This window comes from Budorcas taxicolor, chromosome 3, assembly GCF_023091745.1.
Source record: "Budorcas taxicolor isolate Tak-1 chromosome 3, Takin1.1, whole genome shotgun sequence".
Taxonomy (NCBI): Eukaryota; Metazoa; Chordata; class Mammalia; order Artiodactyla; family Bovidae; genus Budorcas; species Budorcas taxicolor.
Genome location: NC_068912.1, coordinates 102,966,949 through 102,993,285, shown reverse-complemented (window position 1 = coordinate 102,993,285; position 26,337 = coordinate 102,966,949). Strand labels below are relative to the sequence as shown.

At 49.0% G+C, this 26,337-nt stretch overlaps 1 protein-coding gene across 1 annotated transcript in view; it reads left to right on the top strand.

The window, feature by feature from the left end:
* CFAP57 (cilia and flagella associated protein 57) overlaps nucleotides 1–21,049 on the top strand; it is a 67,591-nt gene extending 46,542 nt beyond the window's left edge. Inside the window, exons 17-22 of the mRNA XM_052637683.1 lie at nucleotides 465–608; nucleotides 7,690–7,806; nucleotides 9,345–9,479; nucleotides 9,562–9,705; nucleotides 16,050–16,179; nucleotides 20,838–21,049. Of these exons, the coding sequence (XP_052493643.1) occupies nucleotides 465–608; nucleotides 7,690–7,806; nucleotides 9,345–9,479; nucleotides 9,562–9,705; nucleotides 16,050–16,179; nucleotides 20,838–21,049 (882 nt within the window). The remainder of the gene's footprint in view (nucleotides 1–464; nucleotides 609–7,689; nucleotides 7,807–9,344; nucleotides 9,480–9,561; nucleotides 9,706–16,049; nucleotides 16,180–20,837) is intronic.
* Nucleotides 21,050–26,337: the final 5,288 nt, after the last annotated feature.

The window sequence follows — 26,337 nt, the reverse complement described above, 5'->3', positions numbered from 1 at the left end:
TGGGACTTTTGACAATAACAGGTGGCCTCCCCCAGAGCACGTGTTCCAAGAGAACCAGGTGGAAGCCGCTTGGTCTCTTCCGAGATAGCCTGGGAAGCCACACTGCATCACTCGAGCTGCGTTCTTTGGGTTACAAGCAGACCACAAATTAGCCAGATGCAGAGGGAAGGGATTAGACCCTGCCTCCTGATGTAGCAGCGTAAGGTCGTATTGTAGAAGAACGTCTGGGCTGAGAGGTGCTGGCCAGGTGGGCTTTCTTCCATGCAGCCGGCCACAACCTGTCCGGATGGGTGAGTGAATGACTGAAGTCTGGCACAGAAGCTGGGGAGTCGGCGGTGCCCCTGGTGGGGGAGCCCCCATTTGTGTCCCCTCAGGAGGTCACGGGATTTGTGTGCTGTGCCTAAAGGGATTCCATACCAGGGCCTCCGGATGGCTGTTTCACGCCTGCCTGCTCTCACCCACAGGAGAAGCGAATCTATGATCTGAAAAAGAAAAATCAGGAACTAGAGAAATTCAAGTTTGTGCTCGACTACAAAATAAAGGAGCTGAAGAAGCAAATAGAACCTCGAGAGAATGAGATCAAGGTGATGAAAGAACAGATTCAAGAGGTGAGAGGCCATCTGGACACCCTGGCCTTTGTCCCGACCATTCCTGGCTGGGGTAGGGGTTGCGGGGGTGAAAGCAAGCTCTGCTCACAGCCTCTCTCTGCTCCCAAGGTCCACACCAGCCTCCACTCCGCACAGGAAGTCAAAGGGAAGGCCTGAGGAGGGGTCCAGTGGTGCAGAAGCAAAATGCTTTGAGATTTGGCTTCCCCCGGCCCCTTGGGTGGGATTTAACCCTGCCCCTCCCCCGACTCCTGGCTGCGCCCACGTTCTCGGCCCTCAAAGGGAAACCGCAGCCGTTGAGGCTTCAGCCACCAGGGGGCGATGTCTACTCAGCCACCAGCTTGTCCACCAGAAAGTACATCCCTCTGGATTCGACATTTTTTCCTTGGACTAAACGTGTTGGTGGGGGCCCTACGTGAGGCGGCGGTGTTTGGACTTCATCTGATAAGGAGCAGGAAATCCTCAGAGCCTCTTGAGCAAGAGAATGGCAAAATGAAGTGTGTGTTCTGGGAAACAAACAGGATGAAGGCAAAGAAAAGAGAGGGCTTCTGAGAGTCCAGTGGGGTACAAGTGTTCCCCTTCGGCCCCGCTGCCTTTCCTTATTAAGGCGGTGTTTACCCGGAAGCCTGCCCGTGCTGGGCAGAGAGCAGCTGACTGGGGTCCATGGTTGATCTGAAACTAAACTCCCAACATCCCGCTTGTCCAGTTCCCCCATTTCTCAGTCAGTGGCACCAAGACCCACACCAAGGTGCTTAAGGTAGAACTCTGGGCACTTTCTAAGGTCTTCCCTTGTTAACCCCCATATCCAAATCACTGATGCCTGTCTGATCTCCAAATGATATTTCAGATCCAACCCTCCTTGCCCTCTGCTGCCACCCACCACTCCAGTCCACACCTCCTTCCTCTCTCTTCCGGACTTGACCCCAGCCTCCAGTCTGGTCCCTGCATCGAGGCCACAGCAAACTCCCAGTGGTTTCCCGACCCACCTAGAATAAAATTCAGACTCTGCCAAGGCCCCGAGGCCCCGAGGCCCCGTGTGATCCCCTCTCTACCTGCCCCTCCAGCCATATCTCCAGGCTCCTTCTCTGGCTCCAGCCTGCAGGCTTTCTGGTGGTTCCGCGGACAAGCCATGCTTTCCCCATCTGGGACCTTTGCAGGTCTGTTCCCCCTGCCCGGAAGGCTCTCAGAATGACCATCACCTAACTGGCTGCTTTGAGTTTTTTCACATCTCAGCTCCTGTGTCCCCTCTTCAAGGAGGCCTTCCCTGACCATCTTATCCAAAACAGCCTCCTGCTCCCCCTCCATCTTCTCTAACTGTGCTGAGCAAAGCTAAACGTAAAAGGTATAGGATGTACCGACAGCCCCATTAGAACTGGCTCCACAATAGCTGTTGTGGAGGAAAGCAAAGCCTTTTCTCCAGGAGGTCCAGAAAAGAGGCCAGATGGTGCGATCGGTCCAGGGCTGATGCATCCGCAGAGGACTTGTCCTTGTGATGATGACTTTCTCCCTGGCCTCTGGGATAAGGAAGAGTGTTCCCAGCTGGCCACAGAGTAGCTTCCTGGTGGCCTCCTGCCACTCTTGGACGACCTCAGGGCCCAAGAATGGCAGCCTGAGCAGATAAGGAGGAGCAGGGGCCCCACCTGCCTGGAAGGTCAATGTGCCGCAGGCCCCAGACCATCACTGCCTCCCTTCTCCCCCCACTTCATCTGACATTTGCTAAGTGCATTTCAGGTTGTCGTCTTCCACTGCCACACACCTGAAAGATTATTCACTTTCCCTTCAGTACCTGGACCAACCATGACTTTGATCCTCAGCAGGGAATATGCCCCCCTCACTTTGGGAATGAGTCAGACAGGACCCCTCCAGCCCCACTGCAGGTGCCAGTCTCAGCCAGGGCTGCTGTCTGGGCCCAGTTCCTTCCCCAGGGGCCCATGACCCAGGGGCTTCCATCTGGGGGTCAGACACCTTTGGCCCACCTGCTGCATCCCTCCCTGGAAGTTCCTTTCCCTACAAGAAGGAAGCTGCAAGTCCTTGGTGCCTTTGTAGAGGTGAGACCTGTGCATGGAAGGGGAATACTACCCCCCCTCCACTCCAAATGCTTTTCCAGCTTCTCGTTGATGAGTCATGACTATCTTCTTCCTAGGGCAGGAGTTTCCAGAACCTTATTTTCCTTCATACATTTTTATTTCTTCATCTAGTGCAGGGTTTTTTTTACACTCTGGGGTGGATAAGTCTTCGTTGGGGGGGAGGGGGGCTATCCTGTGCCTTGTAGGATATTCAGCAGCTAGATACCAGTAGCAACCCACCCACTCCCCCCCCCCGCAATGTGACACCAAAAATGTCTCTAGATGTTTTGCCACGTGTCCCCTGCAGAGGCAAGCTGCCTCTCCCCAGTGCCCCACCCCATTGAGAATCTCTGAACTGGATGAGTAACACATGACAAGTAGATGGAAATTCCCCCACCAGGAACAGGACGCTTGCTCCGCTATACCGGCTAGTCTCCTGGCTGTCCAGCCAGTGACTCAAATTTAACATATTTCACAATTTTTCTGTGAACTAGATTTTTTTTTTCTCAGTGTGGTTTGAGGCTTTGCTCATATCACTTCCTTTCTAACCTAATCTGCCATTGCTGACTTTAAGATTGTAGAGAAAGAGGCACAGCCAGCTACAGGCATTCAGATAGACCTTGGAGAAGCCCCTTTCTCTCTTTTTAAAAAGTATTACCTATTTAGCTAGGTCAGGTCTCAGGTGCAGGGTGTAGGCTCAGTAGTTGCGGCATATGGGCTTAGTTGCCTCGAGGCACGTGGGATCTTAGTTCCTTGACTAGGGACTGAACTCATGTCCCTTGCATTGCAGGGCAGATTCTTAACCACTGGCCCACCAGGAAGTGTCCCCTTTCACTCCTGCAGGGGCCATCTCCTTGGTCTGGGGCAGCAGCCTCTCGCCTGGGCCACAGTGGCGGCCTCCTGACTGGCTGCCTGGTTCCAGTCTTGCTCTCGCCATCAGACCTTCTAAGGTGCACATCAGGTCATGCCACACCTTGGGTGAGACCTGTCAGCGGCTCCCTGAACTCTCAGGATAAAGGCCACGCTTCTGACCAATTTAAACTTCTGGCCAAGATAGAGTCTGAGCTTCTCACCATTCGAGCCTCAGCCCTAGAGTCCTGGATGACCCAGCTCAGCTGATCTGTCCAGCCCCCTCTCTCCCTTCCTCACATGCACCCCCTCCAAGGTCCAAGGGTGGCTGAACCACTCACAGCCTGCAGAGAGGCACCAGACTCCCACACTTCTGGTCCTTTCTGTGCACGGCTGTTCTCCCCGCCTGACATTCTCCTTCCCAACTTGCCCTCTAAACCCTATTCCTCCTACAAAACCCGACTGAGCATCCCTTCCCTGGAGGCCACCCCCAACCCTCCACTGTGCACACACAGGGCTCTTTCTATCCTCACCGCGGACGATGTTTATCCTGTTCCACCTGAACTTCTCATTGACTTCCTGCTAATCGCCCTAGACCCAGGGCTTCTTGAAGACAGAAACTGCCTCTCAATTAGGTCCGTATCCCCTATGCCTTTGACAGCTGGCCAGTCCTTTCTAACAGATACATTCTTTGGTTAGCTGTGCAAATAACCACACTTGCTGTGTGTCCTCTACGAGGTGGCTCCACAGAGCTCTGCAAACATTGCATGTTTATCTTATCATTCTTCTTCCAGAGGCAGGTTGTTTCAGGCCTCCCTCCCTTGGCTCCCCTTTGCCCTTCTACATCTGCAATGCATTCATTCATTCACATGAATATTTACCGAGTGCCACCTTTATGCCAGGCATTGGGTCAAAGGGCTCCTCTGTCCATACAAAATGCTTCCAGTAATTAGGCTGACATTCTTCTAAACGTTGCCCCTCCCTGTCCAGGATGTGGCTCCTTAGGGCTTGCTGGTACTCTAGAACATGACTGGGGAGCTTGAAATCTGACCAAAGGGCCTGGGTTAGAGTAAAGGGGCTCCTCCATCCAGTCATGAAAAGACCCTGTAAACTCCCTCAACTTCCCCCCTCCAAAAATAATAGTCAGCAAACCTCTCTAATAACAGGAATGCTGCTGCTGCTGCTAAGTTGCTTCAGTCGTGTCCGACTCTGTGTGACCCTATGGACAGCAACCCTCCAGGCTCCTCTGTCCACAGGATTCTCCAGGCAAGAATACTGGAGTGGGTTGCCATTTCCTTCTCCGACAGGAATGCTCACGTCCACCAGATTTGGCCTGTCAATCAGACTGCACTCCTTTGCTTTTGGCAGGAATTAAATCCGTGAAGTGCTCACCTACAGCTGGTCTCCTCCTAATTAGAAGGTCTGATTGTCACTCACCGGTCTTTGCTTAATAGCAACGCAACAGTGAATAGTCTTTCAGAAGCACGCGGATAGCTTCTTTTTCTTTTGAAAATAAGACAGTCTTGAGTTGAACTTTTCAAGAACTTTTCAACAGAATGATGAGGCAAAGGTCCCTTCTCAGCCTCCTCTTTCCTGTTTGATGCTTTAGACTGGGGACGCCTACATGCTGGTCCCGTCAAAACTTTCTGCTTTACAGTCGGCCCTGCTGACTTGTGGTCCCCAAGAGTCAAGATTCACTCACACAACTTCACAGAGTAGACAAGGAAGGGGCTTGTCCACAGAACCTTGCCTCAGGCACCAGGTTCCAGTAGTCAGGAGTCATCAATTTATAAGGAATTCAAGAAAAGAAGGTTGAAGGAACAGAGAAACTAAAGAGAAAAAATTCAGGGCCTGGCAATAGAAACACGTGATCTGGGCTACCATATCAGCCAAGGGGCTCGGGGGCTTCGAGGATGGCCAGGAATAAAAGGAAAGGTTTGTTCCAAAGGGGGAACTAGAAGGGAGGTGCCCTGGTAGTAGGGGAAATACTCCCACTGAAAGACTTCAGTTCTCAAACATAATTTTCATTCTCTTACTTTCCTCGTGGAGGCACCATTGGTTTGTAATGGCATGTAAGTTTCATGTTACAACACTATGTCTCTAATTCTGTATGCGCTACAGCACGCAGAGTTGGTTTCCACCCATCAGCACAGAGTTGCTCCCCTTTATTCATGTTGCCCTCCCCCTGTCCTTCCCCCTCTGCTACTACTCTGCTTTCTGTATCTTGTGCTTGGCGTGTCCATTTACTTTGTTTTTTGCTTTTTTTCAATTGAAGTGTAGTTAATTTACAATGTTCTGTTAGTTTCAAGTGAATACTTAAGTCATTCAGTGATATATATATGTGTGTGTGTGTGTATCTATATATATGTGTGTGTGTGTGTCTGTGTGTATACACAGACACACACACATATATGGGTTTTCCTGGTAGCTCAGCTGGTAATCTACCTGCAATGCAAGAAACCCTGGTTCGATTCCTGGGTCAGGAAAATCCTCTGGAGAAGGGATAGGCTACCCACTCCAGTATTCTTAGGCTTCCCTGGTGGCTCAGATGGTAAAGAATCTGCCTGCCATGTGGAAGACCTGGGTTCGATCCCTGGGTTGGGAAGATCCTCTGGAGAAGGGATTCTTTTCTTGAATTCCTTATAAATTGATGACTCCTGACTACTGGAACCTGGTGCCTGAGGCAAGGGATAGGCTACCCACTCCAGTATTCTTGCCTGGAAGATCCCATGGAGAGTGAAGCCTGGTGGGCTACAGTCCATAGCGCCACAAAGAATTGGCCATGACTGAGCTCAGCACAGTATAAAATACTGCATATAATTGCCTGTGCTACACAATACATACTTGTTTACCTACTTTATATATAGTGGTGTTTATGTGTTAACCCCAAACTCCTAATTTATCCCCCCCAACCCTTAATATCCCCTCTGGTAACCATAAGTTGTTTATGTCTGTGAGTCTATTTCTGTTTTATAAGTGAGTTCATTTGCATCATTTTTTTTAGATTCCACATATAAGCGATACCATACGGTATTTGTATTTGACTTACTTCACTTAACATAATAATCTCTATGTCCATCCATGTTGCTGCAAATGACATCATTTCATTCTTTTTTATGGCTAATATTCTGTTATATATATGTACCACTTCTTCTTTATCCGTTCATCTGTCAATATACATTTAAGTTGCGTCCATGTCTTTTATATTCCAAAGATGAATGAAATCATACAGTCCTTGTCTTCCTCTGTCAGACTTATTTCACTTAGCATAATACCCTAAAGGTCCATCCATGTTTTGTAAATGGCAAATTTTCATTCTTTTTATGGCTGAATAGTATTCCATTGTGTGTGTGTATATATATATGTGTGTGTATGTGTATATATATATTATATATATATATCTTCTTTATCCATTCATCTGTTGATGAACACTTAGATTGCTTCCATATCTTGGCTATTATAAATAATGCTACAGTAAACATAGGCGTGCATATCTTTTCTAATTACTGTTTTGGTATTTTTTGGATGAGTACCCAGAAGTAGGATAGCTGGGCCTTCTGTTCCTACTTCTATTCTTAATTTTTTGAGGGATCTCCATACTGTGTGGCATAGAGGCTGCACCAACTTACATTCCAATGAGTAGTGCATAAGAAGTTCCTTTTCTCCACGTCTTTGTTAATCCTTATAGTTTCTTGCCTTTTGGATAACAGGCATTCTAACAGGCATGAGGTGATATCTAATTGTGGTTTTGATTTGCATTTCCCTAACAATTAGTGATCAGTTCTGGGTGTTCTTTGGAAGGACTGATGTTAAAGCTGAAACTCCAATACTTTGGCCACTTCATGCGAAGAGTTGACTCATTGGAAAAGACTCTGATGCTGGGAGGGATTGGGGGCAGGAGGAGAAGGGGACGACAGAGGATGAGATGGCTGGATGGCATCACTGACTCGATGGACAAGAGTTTGGGTGAACTCCGGGAGTTGGTGATGGACAGGGAGGCCTGGCGTGCTGTGATTCATGGGGTCGCAAAGAGTCGGACATGACTGAGCAACTGAACTGAACAGAACAATTAGTGATGTTGAACATCTTTTCCCATGTTCATTGGCCATCTGTATGTCTTCTGTGGCTTACTTTCTTATTCTTGACTCTTTCTCCACTGCTGTCTATAGATGGAAGCTGAACTGGAGCGTTTCCATAAACAGAACACACAACTAGAGCTGAACATCACAGAACTGTGGCAGAAATTAAGAGCCACTGATCAGGAGATGCGCAGAGAGAGACAGAAGGTATGAGGATTTTCAGAGTCTGGCAGCTCTTGGATGCAAGAGCTGGCACCTGTCTGCAATGGGCAGCTGGCTTCCAAGAGACAGAGCCAGCCCATCGCTAAGATACATTCCCATTTTAACTCACATTCTTTACTTGCTCACAACCCTGGCCTATTTGAGGCTCATGTAAATTTATGTGACTGAATCCATCTGAGACTATAAAATGACTTTGGGTAGAGCAATCAAGGAGGTGGAAGGCAGTGTTATAAGGATGCTTACAACACTGGCTTGTGCATGCTGGGAAGGAGCATGCTCAGAGAGGTCCTCTGTAGTAGGTGGTTAAGGCTTGACTACCAAAACAGTGCAAGCTCAAGGGACCTCAGAGGTCACCTGTTCTGGTCTCTCTATGTAATAAACAAGGAAAGCAAGGTCAGAGAGATTATGAGATTAGAAACTTCATCCAGAACCCATAGCTATTTAGCACATAGAGGCCAGTGCTGGAAACCCAGTCGTCTGGTCCTGGGCCAGGACTTGGCTGCACCCCCGCTCCCTGGTGGCTCAGACGGTAAAGCGTCTGCTTACAATGCGGGAGACCTGGGTTCAATCCCTGGGTCGGGAAGATCTCCTGGAGAAGGAAATGGCAACCCATTCCAGTATTCTTGCCTGGAAAATCCCATGGACAGTGGAACCTGGTAGACTACAGTCCATAGGGTCGCAAAGAGTCGGACACGACTGAGCAACTTCACTTTCACTTCATTCTCACCCCCTGGCATAGAGCACCTCATAGTGTTGGTAGAATCAGAATGAACTTTTCCATCTCCCACATCAAGCCTTGACTCTGGACTAAATAATACTAGAAGCTGCAGAGCTATCAATGTGAACTGACACAGATCTTGCCCTTTCCAAACTGAAGAGGTTAACAGGTGATTTATGATACGTGCATAATAATTAACTGTGCAAGGTAGAAAATTGTGGAGCATGATTAAATGGGCTGTAGGAGCAAAGAGAGAGAAGAGGCTCTCTAGGTCAAGGGTGGGGGAAGATGGGTGGGTACCTGAGAGACTGTGGTGGAAGAGCCCAAGTTTACAGATGAACCTTTCTGCCCAATTTTGTCATTATCTCCCCTACCCACTCATTCATAACAACCCTCAGGAAGGAGAAACACTGGATGAGCTCCCAGGGGGCCAAGGAGGCCCCCGCCTGGGATCCGCAGAAGGGAATCAGTGCTCTCCATCCTGGCGGTGAAAGGAGTAGGTGGCCAGTGGCACTTCCTTTAGTCTTTTAAGGCCTGTGGTCCTGGAAGAAATCCGGAGCCAATAAAGAAATCCATGTATGCCGCCTCTTAAAGATGCGAAACTATTCAGGCCAGGGGCATGGGGGTTCAGTGCCTCCCCCGCAGGCCTGTGTTCCCCTCCTGATCTCTGGGCCCCATGTGGCCCCTGGCAGTCAGTGATGAGTCCCAGATGAGGTGTTTCTTGTCCCTTTAAGAAGCCACGAGGCTGCAGCCCCTGTCCCTGGAGAGTCCCTGCAGGGCCAGAAGTAAATGCCTCTGCTCACAGGAGCGGGACTTGGAGGCGCTGGTCAAACGGTTCAAGACGGACCTCCACAACTGCGTGGCCTACATCCAGGAACCGCGGCAGCTGAAGGAGAAGGTCCGCGCTCTCTTTGAGAAGTACGTGCAGCGGGCAGATATGGTGAGCTCTGCCTCCAACTCCCGCTCGCCCCTGTCCTCTGGGCTCTCCCCTCCCTCGTGGCTCACCCCTTCTGCCCTGCCAGGTGGAGATCGCAGGGCTGAACTCAGACCTGCAGCAGGAGTACGCCCGTCAGCGGGAACACCTGGAGAGGAACCTGGCCACTCTCAAGAAGAAGGTGGTCAAGGAGAGCGAGCTGCACCGCACAGATTACGTCCGCATCATGCAGGTACCCACACGCGCCCTCGGAGACCAAGCCATCGGAGACGAAAAAGTCTGCCAAGGGCCCCTCCAAGCCCACTGTCCTCAGGGCTCCCCCAACGTCCGAGGGAGCCACCAGCTTTCTCCAAACTTCCTTCTTTGACTCGTCTCCTCTGACCTCCCAGAGCTCATCCTGGCGGTGACCATAGCCCAGAGCCCCACCCAAGGAGGCTTTCTCAGCATTTCCATGCCCACTCCTGCCCTTCAAGGCCCGTTCATCTCTGCCCCGTCTCTCTTCACCAGGCACCTGTTTCTTTCTTCCACCCCCTCGTCTTCGTGCAGAGCACTCTTGCACCTGCCTCAGGCCTCTCCTTGACCCCCGTTTCCTCTGGACCTGTGTCCACATGACTTTGGCTCTCCGAGTCGCTCCCTTCCATCTCCTTTTTTCTGTTTCCAGCTCTTGCTTCACCTTCTTCTGTTTGGCTGTTTTTAGTCTGCTACCCATATCATATGGTCCCTGCTGGCCAAGTCCTCTCCTGGGAGCATGGCCAAATCTTTGGTCCTCTCCCGGGAGCGTGCCTGTCGCCTCCCACCTCCTCTGGCTTTTCTGATGCCTCAGGTCCCAGCTCTTCTCTTGGATCCGGAGCCTACCACACCAACCCTAAGGGCTGTCCTCCCCCTGATTTAATGAGGCCTCCCAGGACCCTTCCTTGAGCTTTTCAGAGAGCCTTACCCCATTACTACCGCTTCCACTCCAGTACACTATCAGGACTGCCAGGCAGGATTTGCTGCCAGTTTCTATCTGGGTATCAATATCATCTGAGGCAGTTAATGTGAATTAATAGTAAGAGAAAACATCAGAATTACGTTTATAAGACACATATCTTTTAACATGTGTATTTCTTTAATGCTATAATGTAAATACCGGAATGGGGATGAGCTGCAATTAGACTAAAACAAACCAGTTCCGAACACAGCTGGGAAGAGCACAGTGCAGCCTAGGCCAGACCCAGGCATGCTGGGCCTCATGCCACCTTCCAACCAGCCCCTGCCCACGGCCCAGCTCCTGAGTCCTGACAGCAGCCAGAGGCCCAGAGATGGGAGCGGATCCAATGGATGGGACTCTTCGCAGCAGCTGATACACGGAGCCGTTGCTAGGGGTCTTGAGTGTTCCCTAGCATGGAGAGCCCCCGTGGACGCCGCAATGCAGCGTGCAGGGCAGGGGGACCAGGGTGACTACAGGAGAGGTTGTCAGCTCGTGACACTGCTGAACTCATCTGTGATTTACCACCAGAGCACAGGCCTAAGGGGTCCACCAGGGGCTAGGTTCCTCTCTCTGTGCCAACCAGGCCCCCAAAGCAAGTATCAATCCCAGGAGAAGAAGGAAAAGGAAAGAGGGCGGAGACCACAGGATAGATACAAGTAAGAGCATCAGCAGGAGGCTGCGCAGGGCTGGCAGAAGGTCCCCCTATGGCTCCCCTGTTCCCCAGGGACTGCCTGCCCACCCCTGCTGAGCCAGGGTGAGAGTCCGGGGAGCAGAAGCAGAGGGCACCCAAGCAGGGGACTCTGATGGCAGGCAGAGAAGCCGTCAACAAGGAGCTCCCTGGAGAGCATCGTACACCTGCATGCTGCATCGAAGTGCCGCAGACAACCGCAGGGGGCAAGAGGGGGGTCAGGATGCAGGGCTCTGGGGCCCCACCATCCCCTCCACCAGGAAGACTCCTTGCTTATTTCAGTGGGCTCTGTGTAGGATTTTGTTTGGAAGACGTAAAAGAAACTTTGAAAACCTCTATTCTAGATGATAAAAATTGTTTCCTTCTTTGATCTTAAGGGCAAGGCAAGGTATTGGGGTGGTGAAGCATAGCCTTGTCTCAGTTCAGAGCCAGTTTATCCTCCTGCTAGCCACTCTTGCTGGCAGGTTCGGGGGAGGGGAGACGACTCTTCAAATTCTCCAGGAGCCACCTTCCTATCTGTACAAAGAGGAGAAGATGCCAACCTCAGCCAGTGACTGCGAGGACTGAATGAGCTAACTAATCTAAAGCATCAGGCACTGGCCCTGTACAAAACAGGGGTTCTAAAAAGGCAGTTTTCCTTCACTTCTCCTGAGCAAAAGACATACTCAAAAACCAAGGCAAAATCCAGTAGGAGAGCCTAGAAGTCCATCACAGCATGGACTGGGGGTACCTGTGAGCTGGAGGCAGCCAATTCCAGACCTCCCAGCTGGTGGCCTGGGGCACCTGCTGCCTTGATACATGTTTGTAAGGAACTCGTCTACAGGAACCAAGGCCCTGACCCTTAAGTCTCAAAGAGCCGAGGAAGGCTGGGGCAGATATGGCATCTGAGAGAAACTTGTTAGAAGACACAGAGAATGAAGTCAGTGTTTCATCTGTATGTTCAGACAGGAGCGCTTGTCACTTATTCTCATGCATGCTTGCAGATATGAAAATAGGATTTGCAATAGAATACAAATATCTAGGACACATACTTTATTCATTCAGGATACATATTTTGCGAGCTTCTCACATGCCAAGCTACAAGCTGACCATGGAGGGTTGCCAGATGAATGTGAAGACTTGCCTACTCTCATGGGGCTCCCCTAGCGGAGTGGAGGCCGACACAAGCAATCACTCCTCCACACCAGGCATGTAGTCTGGCCAGCGCACTGGAGAGGCGGGCTTCAGCTAGGGGGCGTGGCATTTGAGCTAGGCCTTGAATGGTGAATAGAGGGGGTCAAGGAGCAACGGAGGAAGAACCTTCCAGGCCAAGGATACAACCTGAAAACAGTCAGAGAAGAGTGAGACCTTTGAGGTGTTTGGGGACCCTGGAATCCTCTGACCTAACTTTATAGCAGAGCATGGGGGCAAGGAGGAAGGGCCTGCTGGGATGGTAGGTAGCTTAGGGTCACATTGAAGGGGCTTTTTGTGTCACACCAAGAAGCATGCAGTTTATCTTATAAGCTGGTGCCACCCAAGTTTTCTTAAGTAGGTAGGGGTGTTATCTGTTCTGGAAATGTTACCGCTATGGGCAGAAGGGAAAGACCAGTAGGGAAAGGCAGGTGGCAGGAAAACCCGTTAGAAGATGATTCTCATGTTAAAGAGAGATGCCAGGCCTTGGGAGGGAAGGTTGTGATGTCAGAAGACATTTCAGAGTAGAGATGATACATAGAAATGTCAGGCTGGATGTGAGAGGAAGGCTGAAAGAGAAACAAAGAGGTGGTTCACTTGTGCATTTAGGCAATTGGCGACCCCACCAGCTGTGGGCTCAGGAAGGACACCGCTGGATGCGGGGCTCCCAAGTTTCTGGAATAAATCTGTTGCCTGCTTTTTGCACGCTAACCAGACGCTGCTGTATTCTTAAAGATGTCAACCCAAGGTAGGCCAGTAGGGGGTGCTCTAGGCATTTCCTCTCCATGCCCTTCTTCCTGGGAGTCTGGAGTTCAATGTCATTCCCATCTGGAGCTTTCTGGCGTTGTCCTCAACCGAAGGCAGTCCTGGACAGCTTGGCATAGCCTCTTCGTTCAGAAGGCTTTCTATCTAAACAGACCTTGGCATCCCTGAGTGTGTCTCTTTCACATAGCCCAAGTCCTGGTGCTCAGGGGATCAGGGTTAGATTTTCCCTGCCAGAGGAGCTGTGGGCAGTGGGGGAGGGGGGGTAGCTCTGGAGGATTAGAAGAGTTTTTGTAGACCATCCTGACCAAGGAGGGATCTGGAACAGAAGGCTCAGGAAATCTGTTGCATTCACGATGTAATTTCACAAAACTACTCAAGCGTCTACAGTTGACCTCAGCGTGACCTCTGGACTCCTCAGAACATGGGCCACCCCAGAAAGCCGTCTGGTACTTTTATCTAAGGCAGCCCCACTTGTACTTTTCCGAGCTTCTTTGGCCATCATCCTGTGTGAAGTGTGGCCGGAGGTGATGTACATCAATGGTGAGAAAGCAGAGCCTGGTAGGCGCCTGTGGGCAGACACAACCAAATCTGAATCCCAGCTCTGCCCTCCATCCACAGCCTTGGATTCCTCTTCTGAAACTGAATCTCATCACAACTTCCTCGTAAGGTGGTTGTATAGATCAAATGATGTCGTGTATGCAAAGTATCTGATATGGTGCAGGAATCTAGTCAGCCGTGAAGTTATTATCTTGTTGTTATCATCATCAAGGGCTTCCCTGATAACTCAGTTGGCAAAGAATCCACCTGCAATGCAGGAGACCCCAGTCTGATTCCTGGGTCAGGAAGATCCGCTGAAGAAGGGATATGCTACCCACTCCAGTATTCTTGGGCTTCCCTCGTAGCTCAGCTCATAAAGAATTGGGAGGCTCAGTGCTTGCTCCCTCTTAGCTCTGGGCCTGAAACACTCTTCCCTGCCCTCTGCCTCCACAAGGAGGCTTCCTTACACTGGTGACCCCCCACTCACTTCTCGACACTGGATCCACACTGGACCCCCGCGTCTGGCATGATAAGCACCTAATAGGCTTCCCATTTTTATGAATGAATGAACAGAGCAGAGGAATCAGGTTGCGCTGAGTCCTGGGCCTCAGTGATGCTCTAGTGAGGACCGAGCCATGTTCTGGAGACCCGTCTAGGAGGCCAGTCTCATAGAACTGTCCAGGGATGGCAGTGGGGTCAGAAATGCATATATCAAAAGCTTGCAGCCAGAGGTCCCAGTCATGGCGACGAGGTTGGCAGGGTGGAGGGAATGGCAGGGGCTCCACGCGGGGCCACCACAGTTGCAGAGGAGAGATGCTGAGAGCTGGTGATGAATGAACACTAAATTCAGTTCAGACACAGAGTCAACAGGGTTGAGTGACATGATGAATAGAGATTGCCTAGGAAGAAGTACCGTAAAATGTTCCTGAAGAGAGCTGTGGAAATGGCACTGTTAGTCTCTGATCTTTATTCTGATAACTATTACTTTATTGAATGAGGCAGAGGATGTGAAACTAAGTGACATCAACTAAGAAGAAGTGTGGAGAGAGCCCCTGAGCAGGCTGGTGTCCCCAGGGGTTCCCTGGGGCTCTCTGAAGACTCCTTTCTATCTGGTCTCCCCTGACTTTACCCCTTGATTTATAATTTCCCCATTAGGAACATTCATCTTTTTCAACTTGGCATCTTGCATTAGTTATTCATTTGCTTATCCCTTCCACAAACATTTATTAAGAACGTCTTACGGGTCAGGCAGAGTCCAAGGTCTTAGAATCCAATGAATACATATTTAATTCATTATGTCATGATATAAAGTCAGCAGGGAGGAAACAGAGTATCTGGAAAGAAAATGTGGGCTATGTATCTCCAAGGTTTGGGCTGTTTAAAGGGGTTAAAAATGAGGAGAAAACCTGCTGACTTTATCAAAAAATAGGCACAAAGCTGAGCCTGAGAGAACAAAGGAGTGGCAATAATTGGGCATTTCATCCAAGAGGGAGAGCTTTTTTTTTAATGAGGAATAGTGAAATTAAGTGATACACTATAACTCTGAAGGCAGATCTGACCTGCTTAGATGAAGAGGCGCTGGAGGGAAGGCCTGCCAGGGTGTCTGCAGTTCACATCCTCCTAACAGAGAAGGCTTATCCCACTGGCTCAGGATCACCCTGTCCTCTGGGCTCAGACTCCCCACTCGCCACTCTGAAGATGGAATCCCAGGCTGAAGCACAGCGTGTTTCTGGAACTGGTCCGTCTCAGGTCGATTTGGCCAGTGTTTGCTGTGTCAGTTCAGTTCAGTTCCTAGGAATCCATCCTGGTCACTCAGGCAGGGCTAAATGCCTTTGCTCTGCGTCCTACTCCTCCATCCCAGCAAGGTGGCCACCTCACTAAAGTGTGCCCAGACCCCTCACCAGACCCCAAGCTCTTCAAGTAATGAATGGAAAAAAGCAAAGTGGAGTGCAGCGCCGAAGAGCTCTGAGCTCTGGGGCCAAGCTGGGTCAGGATCCTGGCTCTGCCGCACGCTATCTGTATGGTTGGGTAAGTCATATCACCTCTCTTGGTATAGTTTGGGTAAGTCATATCACCTCGGTTTTTTCGGCATTCTGTGGTCGTAACAGAATCTATGCAGAGGGTTATTATGAAACTTCAGTGCGTTAAATCCATGAAAATCCTTGTGTTGCTACTGATGGGAAGAGCCTGGATGGATGGGAATGGTGCCTACCGTCTGTATCTTACATTGCCAGAGTCCACCTGAAGGTGAGTCAGCTGATACCTCAAGAGACCAATCCACGAGCCAGAATAAAGACTCATGCCACCAGAGGAACCAGAGATGTAATCTAGATCCAGGACCAACCCTGACCTTCTCCCTACACCCTCAGCCCCAGGCCAGGGGAGGTCCTGTGCCCACTGATCACTTATCCATCTATACTCACTCTCTCCTCCTCCTTTTCTATAGGAAAATGTCTCCCTGATCAAGGAGATTAATGAGCTCCGCAGAGAGCTGAAGTTTACCCGCTCCCAAGTCTATGACCTTGAAGCAGCTCTGAAACTGACCAAAAAAATTCGACCAGAGGTTTCAGAGACAGGTAATGTCACCAGTGGCCAAGAAAGATAGGCACTGGGATCCAGGGGACAGAGGCAGCCACAAACAGGTCTCCTCTTGGCTTCCAAAGCTGCCTCTCCCAAGCTTCCTCCTGCATCAGGTCACACCCACCCCACAGCCTCCTGAGCACCTCTGCATGCCACACGCCTGCTCCCCAAAGGCTTTGTGAGGACTCTACTGCATTCAAACACTCGCAAATCCAAAATCCTTGGGGTTGGCTAAGGTTTCAGAATTCAGGATATACTATATACACTATACATCACATAACATCCCTAGAGGAGTCTGGAGCAGCGCCCTGAAATCAAACATATTAGTCTTTCTGTAGAGAAACATATGAATATTCACACTCAAGTTCATGAGTCTTAAATGCTTTCCATTTTTTAAGTTTTTAGCATTTTACAATTGTGGGTAAGGGATTGTGGACCTGTACAACAAAAATACAGGCAAAAAGAAGGACCAGAAACTATTTAAAGGGAGAGTGAGAAGAATGACCCTAGAAATGTTAAATAAGTTAATTATTGTGGTTATAAAGTTCCTCTGAATTTCTGATAGCCAAGACAAAAAGGAGAAAAATGTAATAGTTTGTATAGCTCTTGTATGGAGAAAGGACGTTTTTTCTGGAAAAGCAAATTTTTCTCTGGTACTAAATTCTGTGAGAAACCTAATACATGGAGCCTTATGTATTATATAAATATGTAAGCCTTATATATAATACATAAGCCTTATAATTTATATAAAATCGTGTGTGCATGCTGAGTTGCTTCAGTCGTGTCTGACTCTTTGTGAGCCTATGGACTGTGTAGCCTGCCAGGCTCCTCTGTCCATGGGATTCTCCAGACAAAAATACTGGAGTGGGTTGCTATGCCCTGCTCTGGGGAATCTTCCCTACCCAGGGATTGAACCTACATCTCCCACAGCTCCTGCATTGCAGGCAGATTCTTTACCACTGAGCCACCAGGGAAGCCCGTATATATGATACATATATAGAAGTGTCTCACATGCCATTTTTGTTCGAGTTGAAGAGAAATTAAGAGGTCAACTCTGTGAGTAGAACCAGAAGAACAGTATCAGCTCTAAAGAACTGACATGAGAGTACCACATGTGTCAACATAGCTGAGAACCTGACTTCTTGGAGGTGAACCCATCTTCAGTTAGAAGTGATGCATAGATGCGTCTGTGAACAATTGCGAAACTTCTCTTTTAAAAAATATTTCAAATATGCCCGAGCAGTCTAGCAAATAACCACTTGAGACCTCCTCAGGATGCTGTATGATACAGCCAGGTTCTTCTTATTGCTGCTGGGTTGGCCAAAAAGTTTTTTTTAGGTTTTTCCATCAGCGCTTCAGAAAAGTCTTAACGAAATTTTGGCCAACCCAATACAGTGGAAACTGTCAGACATAGACAGAAATTGAGAGAAAAGTCTAACGAATTTCCATAAATCCATTCCCCACCTCAAACAAGTGTCAACTCCTATCACTCTTGCTTCCTGGCTCTCTCCAGCCCCAACCCAGTTACTTCTGCCCTTTAATCAAAGATCATGTCACTTGTTTCATAGAGCTTTACTCAAGGGAGATTTCATCTCTACTAGTTGAAGACAGGTACTACCAATTGTCTGCCTTGAACTGAAGAAGGCTGGCTTCTGATTTTGAACACGGGGCCACCAAAACAAGTTAGCCCCAAATACACATTCCCAAGTTGTTTAAAATTAACCAGTTCATTTATTAATAGTTTTAAACTAGGCAAAGGCAAGTGATGCAGGCCCAAGAAGGTGGATAGGCTAATAGGCCTTTGTGTGCAGTACCTTCCCAGGGTTGCTGCTCTCCCCAGGGCTCCAGGGCTTGACTGAGGAAATGGTTACCAGGAACACTGAGTAACACAGTGGGGATAAAAGGTCAAGAGTCTAGAAGAAATCAAGAGCCTAGAAAGATCAAGAACCTAGGAGCTGCAGCAGAAGAGAAGACAGAAGGAGCAAAGGCAGAAAGAGAAGAAGCCAGACTTCACCTGGAAAGGATGAATGCTGAGTGCTGGCCCCATCAGACCACTTAGAGGCCCAAGGCAAGGCTGCCTTCTGGCCATTGCTGACCACTTCCTCTTTGGTCAGCAATCTCTCTCTTCCTTGGCCATCAGCATCTGTTCTTTTCCTCCAGGGAAGGGGTCGGCAGTGGATAGGAAAGAGACCCCTCTCCCACTGAGAGAGAGAAGCTTGACTCTGGTACGGGAGCTGGAGACATAGTTTCTCAGTGAAGAAGGTGGCAAAGTCATTCGTTAAGAGCAGAGGAGAGGGTGGATTTGACAATAATTTCTTGGATATGATGCCAAAAGCACAGGCAACAAAAGAAAAAAATATAATAAATGAGACTGTCAAAATTTAAAACTCCTGGGCATCAAAGGACACAGTCAACAGAGTGAATAGGCAACCTATGGCATGAGAGAAAACATTTACAAACCAGAAGTCTAATAAGGGGTCAATGTCCAGGATATATAAAGAACTCCTACAACTCAAAAAAAGAAAACCACCTGACTGAAAAATGGGCAAAGGACTTAAACAGACACTTTTTTTTTCCCAAACAAGATACACAGATGGCCAACAAGCGCATGAAAAATGCTCAGTATCACTAACAATTAGGGAAATGAAATCAAAGCCACGGTGAGATACTGCCTCACACTCATTTGGATGGCTATTATCAACCAAACCAAACCAAAGAGAAAGAACAAAACAAACAAAAAACCCTGGAAAAGACGAAGTATTGACAAGGATCTAGAGAAATGGAAACACTGGTGTACTCCTGATCTGAGCATAAAGCAGTACAGCCAGCATGGAAAATAATATGGTGTTTTCCTCAGAAAATTAAAAATAGAACTCCCATATGAAGCAGAAATTGCACTTCTGGGTTTATACCCAAAAGAAGTGAAAGCAGGGTCATGTTCACAGTGGTGTTATTCACTGCCAAAAGGTGGAAGCAGCCCAAATTTCCATCAATAGATGAATGGATAAATAAAACGTGGTGGGTGCATGCTAAGTCGCTTCAGTCGTGTCCGACTCAGTGCAACCCTTTGGACTGTAGCCCACCAGGCTCCTCTGTCCATGGGATTCTCCAGGCAAGAATACTGGAGTGGGTTGCCATGCCCTCCTCCAGGGGATCTTCCCGACCCGGGGATCGAACCCGAGAGTCTCCTGTGGCTCCTACACTGCAGGCAGATTCTTTACTGCTAAGCCACTGGGGACGCCCTAAAATGTGGTACAGAATGCAATGAAATATTATTCAGCCTTAAGAAGGAAGGAAATTCTGACATGTAACACAGATAAAGCTGAGGACATTATGCTAAGCCAGACACTAAAGAACAAGTACCATAAGATTCCACTGATCTGAGGTACCTAGGGTCGTCAGATTCAGAAAGACAGAAAGCAGAATGGTGGCTGCCGAGGCTGCAGGCTAGGCAGTTGCGGAGCTATATAATGGGTATGAGGTTTGAGGTTTTCAAGATGAGAAGAATTTTGGAGACTGGTTGCACAACAGTTTGGATGTACTTAATACTACTAAACAGTACACTTAAAAATGGTTAAGAGGGTAAATGTGATGTTGCATAGACTTTATCACAATTTTCTTTCTAAGTGGGAGAAAGGAGCTGGAGTAGGGATTGAAGTTCCGGAGTGCCACTGTGGGGTATGAGAGTTTGCTGATGTGCATAAAGTCTGTCTTCTGGAAACCAAGAATTCGAATCTCACGTGTTACTTTTACTGGTAGTGTGCAGCAGGCCAGGTGTGAAATTGGAGACCCTGGATGGTCGGGTTATCTCAGGGTTGGGCTAGGCAGGGTACCTGGGAGCAGAGCAACAAGGCATCTAGAATACCGAAGTTGCTGTCATGACAGAAGAAACTCACCGTGGGTCTAACTGGACAGAAAAGGGAGTGAATCTAAGAGGAGGCCATTTGGTGGGTAAAACATGGAGCTGTCCAAGAAGATGAGCTCTAAATTCAGCCGAAGAAGAGGAGAGTGGAGCACTGGCGTGAAACACCCTGGACGTGACGAGGGAAGGGAAGGTACAGAGCTGGTGGACAGGCCAAGCACGTTAATGCCGAGAGTTGGGCCTTGTGAGGCCGTCAGTGGGATGAGCCGTGGACACCCGCACTGCTCAGGAGGATGGCAGCACAGAGGCAGGAGGAGGGCTGAGAGTCTCCGGGGACATCCTCAGGGAACATGCGTGAGTGACCACAGCGGGAGGCATCTCCAGGAGCAGGTTTACGTGAGGACAGGCAGCTTCGAGGCCAAGCTGCGTCAACAAGGAGAGCAGCACCCTCTCTCGGGGGGAGTGTGGGGGATGCACAGTGCGCATGGAGGGACCTCAGGGCAGGCAGACTGGGGGGGTCAGAAGAGGGGCCGGGCTGAGGTCAGGCTCTACATTTGCCGTATCACTCCAAAGCGTGCCCCTTTACTTCTCCACTGCTAGACGGTGAAATGGCTCCTCTCTTTATTCCTAGTGTCTGGGATGGAGTGTCTACCCCATAGTAGGTGCTCAATGAACGTGTACAGGGGTGGGGGTCGGGGCTGGTGGGGAAAGGAAGGATAAGCCGCTTCCGAAAACCTTGGCAGCAGTCCGGGAACAGACCTCCCAACCCTAACCCTGCCCTGTCCCCTGCAGTGTCCAGCGAGGACTTGCCCAGTGTCCCTCCCACCATGAGGCTGAATGTGCAGGAAGAAACTGGGAGAATCATCGAGATGCAGCGCCTGGAGATCCAGCGCCTGAGAGACCAGATCCAGGAGCAAGAGCAGGTCCCCGGCTTCCACCCCCTGGCCGGGACGCAGCTGCCGTCCCTCAGCAGAGAAGCGGATTTAAAGGCCCAGACCAAATGACACCCTCTGGTGAGACGTCTCCGGCCTCTCCAGAAGGTGCGCCATGCGCCTGTCCTGGACTGACTCTGGGCTGCAACCCAGACCACACGAGCCTCTCCCCCAGGCCCTGGGGAACCTGGGACACAGGCGGAATAAAGGTGTTGGCCCACAACCACGTCCAGCTCTCCACTTAGCCACGGAGCCGGGGAGCAGGGAAGGGGAGGAGGGACCCTGAGGCCCAGGGGGCTTCTGCTCACCCAAAGCCGCCGCTGCCAACCCCTGTCCAGGCACCCGGCTGCCCGCCCCTGCAGAGATCCCATGCCCCTCCCCACACCAGGCCTCAAGGGCAGGGCTATCTGTTTCTTCTAACCTGCTTTTTCCTCTGCCAGCTGCATCAGGGTCAGACAAACCCTACGTTTTCTTCTCACTTATGAAACCCAGCGAGCTTTTCTGAGGATTTTCACATCTGTGTGAAAGTGAGAGTAGCTTCAGGAACACGGCGCCGTTGGTAGCGTTCCCCAACATCTTCCATCACCTGCAGACCCCGGTTGGTAGGACTATACGCAGAGCTCTGGCCTTCCTGCTCTTACTCCCCATGCCTCTCTACACTTGTCATCCTCAATCTGCAGGGCCCTGCCCGGCTCCTGCATTTCTAGGGGGTGCCTTTTCCCCACGACCCTATACTGGCTGGTCCAGCCACACGCACCAGGAAAGGTGGGTTTTTATGCGCTAAGAACCCACGTGTCCTGTCTTCTCCCACCTGCAGAGGTCAGACACCCTTCTAATACCCAAATAACAAATATTAAGCCCCCAGTCTCTGCTGCCCCACTGGTTGTCTTAAACCTGGCATCTCCAAAGCGTCTCCCCATCTTTCCCAATCTGCTTTACCCCAACTCTGGGCACTGCTCTTGAGTTAGTTTTCTAAGTAAGAGCTGAGACAGAGCTGTGAAGCTTGCCGAGGCTCTCCCGAAGGTTGAGAACAACAAAAGGAGGTGCAGAGCAGAGGCCTCGAAGCAAAGTCTACGTGGATCCCTCTCTCCTGAGCGACTCCCCACCCCCAGCCCCAGCCCACACCGTTTTGCAGGGGCCAGCTTGTTCCCTCCAGACCAGGGTTCACCCAGCAATGTCCCCTGCCCACAGGGAGACCAGGCCCGGAACATTATCATGCCAAGTAGATGAGCTCTTCTGGGAACTCAGACTTCTCCATCCCAAACTAGCTTTACCCTCTTCAGAAGAAACTGACTCAGAATGAGGTTAGGGAGGTCAGCAGGGCCAGATGGTGTGGGATCATGAAGGCACGTTACAGGTAGGGGACCATCCAGAGGCCACCACTGAGCCACTGAGAGTCAGTCCCCACTGCTTCCCAAGCTTTGCCAAATAGGCCTCCTTTCAGTTCCTGCCAAACTCTTTCTTGCCCCTGGGTCGTTCCACATACTGTTTGTTCTGCCGATACGCTGTCGCCTCCACCCCTCGCTCAGTGAACCTCTCCTCATCTATCAGGTCATAGCTGAAATGTCGCCACCTGCGAAACACCTTCCCTGATCCCTTCCTCCCCCGCTTCATCGTCCTCCCTGCTAGTGAAAGTGAGCAAAGTGTCAGTCGCTCAGTCGTGTCATCTTTGTGAACCCTTGGACTGTAGCCCGCCAGGCTCCTCTGTCCATGGGATTCTCCAGGCAAGAATACTGCAGTGCGTTGCCATGCCCTTCTCCAGGGAGTCCTCCTGTCCCAGGGATCCAACCCCAGTCTCCTGCATTGTGGACAGACTCTCGATCATCTGCGCTGCTAGGGAAGCCCCCTGGCCCTCCCGATGACATATCCCTTCGATGTGATGCTGCCTCTTCCCAGGCTCTCCATTTCATGAGGCAGGGGCTGTCTGTTTTCAGAGTTCACTCCAGAGCAGAGCATTGGCTAAGGGACCCATCTGCGGTGGCAGGGGCCATTAGGAGGGCTCCGTGGCCAACCACACACAAGGGGACAGCTGCTGGGACCAAGGTCGTGACCACGGACATTCAGAGAAGAGAGTGCTTTTGACTTGAGAACTAGAGGGAGTTATCCAAGCAAAGCAGGAGGGAGAAGGGCCCTGCAGGGGTAACTGGGGCTCTTCTGAAGGCCAGAAGGAAATTCACTGGAATTTTTCACCTTAAAAATGGCTTAGAATGAAGATGTCACATTTCACCTACAAGATGGGTCTTATGTTACTGATGAAGAAACCAAGGATGGCTAAAGTAGCTGGCACAGGGTCAGGATTACAGCCTGGTTTGCCCAGTGGCATCCACATCCTGTGCTCTTAATCCGGGACTGGAACACTGGGCCAGGTGGTGGAGGTTACAGAGTTTGAGGCCCACAGCATCTAACGCAAAAGTCGCTAAACTTGTTGACTCTGTCACTAAACTCACCTAAGCCCGTGGCTGGCTGTGGTCCACTGGGGAAGGACGAGGTGAGGAAATCCCAGGCCGAGGGAGAGCCCCACACACGGGCAGAGCCTGGCACCTCAGCCACCAAGTCAGCAGGGCAGTTTCTCAGCTGCACAGGGGTGAGCACAGCTTCCTGCTGGCAAATCTGGGACCAAAGGGACCATCTTGTTTACGTCTCCGTGTTGTTCTCTGATCGACGTATAGTTGATTTAAAGTGTTGTGTTAGTTTCCACTGTATAACATAATGATTAAGTTGTACATGTGTGTGTGCACGCCAAGTCACTTCAGTCATGTCCGACTCATTGCGACCCCATGGACCATAGCCCACCAGGCTCCTCTGTCCACGGGATTCTCCAGGCGAGAATACTGGAGTGGGTTGCCATGCCCTCCTCCAGGGGATATTCCCAACCCAGGGGTCAAACCCACATCTCTTAAGTCTCCTGCATTGGCAGGTATGTTCTTTTACCACTAGCACCACCTGGGAAGCCATATATATATATACATATTCTTCTTATTCTTTTCCATTATAGTTTATTACAGGGTATTGAATATAGTTTCCTGTGCTATACAGTAGGACCTCATTGTTTATGTGTTTTATATATAACAGCTCACATCAACCAGTCTCAAACTCCTAATGTATTCCTCCCCCATCCTCTTTCCCCTTTGGTAACCATAAGTTTGTTTTCTATGCCTGTGAGTCTACTTCTATTTGGTAAATGAGTTCATTTGTGTCCTATTTTATATTCCACCTATAAATGATATCATATGATTGTTGTCTTTCTCTGCCTGAAATACTTCACTTAGTATGATAACCTCTAGCTCCATCTGTGTTGCTGCAGACTGCATTATTTCATTCTTTTTTATGACCGAGTAATATTCTATTGTGTGTATATACATACCACATCTTCTTTGTCCTTTCATCTGTTGGCAGACGTTGTTTCCAGCGTCTCCATGTTCTGTCCTCCATGTTTCTCTACCAGACTGTTGGGTGGCATTGGTTAGGTGGCATTGCTGAGTGGCTGCTGCTGATGAGACTTCCCTTCACTTTGCCTAAGCTGACTCCATGGGGAGGTTCCCACCCCGCTGGTGCCACCTTCTCCTTCACAGGCTCCCTTGAGCCAGTTGACCTCTCACTGGTGGAATGGGCCTGGCAGTCACCTCTGCTGGTCACCCAAGTGCCTAGGCATTAGCATATGGACTCTGCCTTTGTTCTTCTGGTTGCAGGCTACTGGGGATCCACTCAAAGCTGGTGTGACAGCTGTGCCTTTGGGGGCTACCCTCTTCTGGATCCCAGACATCCTTTGGCTCTCTTCCCCTTCATCTGGAGTCTTAGCATCAATGGTGGCCAGACAGGGTGAGCTGCTCAGCTGAGACACCTCTGCCATGCTGTTCTGCCGACACTGAAGACACTGCCCTGTAGGAGTGCGTACATCAGGGTCTACCTCTCCCTACTGCTTTGTTTGCTTGTTTTACAAGTTAACATTAGGTTTTATTAGAGTCTCAGGCAGCATGGGGATGGGGCAAGAGATACACGGCAGCATTCATAGGAACTTCTATATTCATTGAACCTGGTCTTGTGAGAAGACATACAAACACATGACAATTAATGGAAATGCAACCCTAGAGGCATGAAAATATTTCAGCAACATGGAGTTGCTAGAAAAACATATTTGAGAAAAATGGAAAAACCTGAGGGTCACTCTTCCAGAGTCAGAGAGAGGAAGATTGCCATTAAGGATGGAGTCATCAAAGAAACTAAATGTTGCTTTAGAACAAAGGGAAAGGATGGGCTTCTCAGAATCCCTGTTATTCTCAAAATTAAAAGACCAATGTGATTAAGGAATAGCTGACCTCCTACATATTTCCCACTCAAGCAATACATTTATTTTTGGTGATTAAAAATCTGTTTTCTAAAAGGTTTTCTGTAGGAAAATATGAGGATTTGCTGAATTTAACCTCCCACTTTCCCTCAAAGATAATATTTATTATTTTGCCTTTCTATTAAGATTCATCTTAGCAATGCAAATAGTCATAGTTTATTGCTTCAGTTTATTACTTGCCATGTTTAATTTTTAACAGATTTACAAGAATGAGATTTAAATTATTTGTATTTGCCTCTTATAATGTAGGATTAAATATTCTAAAATTATTACTCCCAAAATCATAAAAGTTGCATTATATTAGATATTTATAATCATTATTGCCTATCAATTATTAATAAATATCAATATTTCATAGCAAGTACTATAAAATATTTGCAGGTATTTGAGAGTAGTGACTGGTTTTAAGCCAAAATAGTTTTCTAGTCTGATTTTTTTTTTCCTCTTTTCAACCGTCCCTTCCTTTGCGAAAAAGAAATTCCCTCACCTTATTTAGAAAATTCTGGATCATCAATTGTTTTGGTTATTTATTGTTATATCTAAAGCTACACCAAAACTTTGCTGCTTAAAGCAACAGCTTTATTTTGTTTATCACTTTATGGGTCAGAAGTTCAGGAAGGACTTCCCTTGATATCTTATCTCTGCTCTAAGTGGTATCAGCTAGGGAAGGTGACTAAGGCTGGATGATGGCTCACTTACATGGCTGGCAAGTTTGTATAATAAGTCCCCAACATATAAACAAGTTCCATTCTGAGAGTGGGTTCATAAGTCCGATTTGTTTGTAAGTCCTACAAAGTTAGCCTAGGTGTCCAACTAACACAATCAACTATCTAGTACTCTACTCTAATAGTTTATAATAGTTTTCACACAAATGATACAGAAAAAAATTAAAAATAAACATTCTTAATCTACAATAGTGGAGGTGATGGAATTCCAGCTGAACTATTTCAAATCCTAAAAGACGATGCTGTGAAAGTGCTGCACTCAATATGCCACCAAATTTGGAAAACTCAGC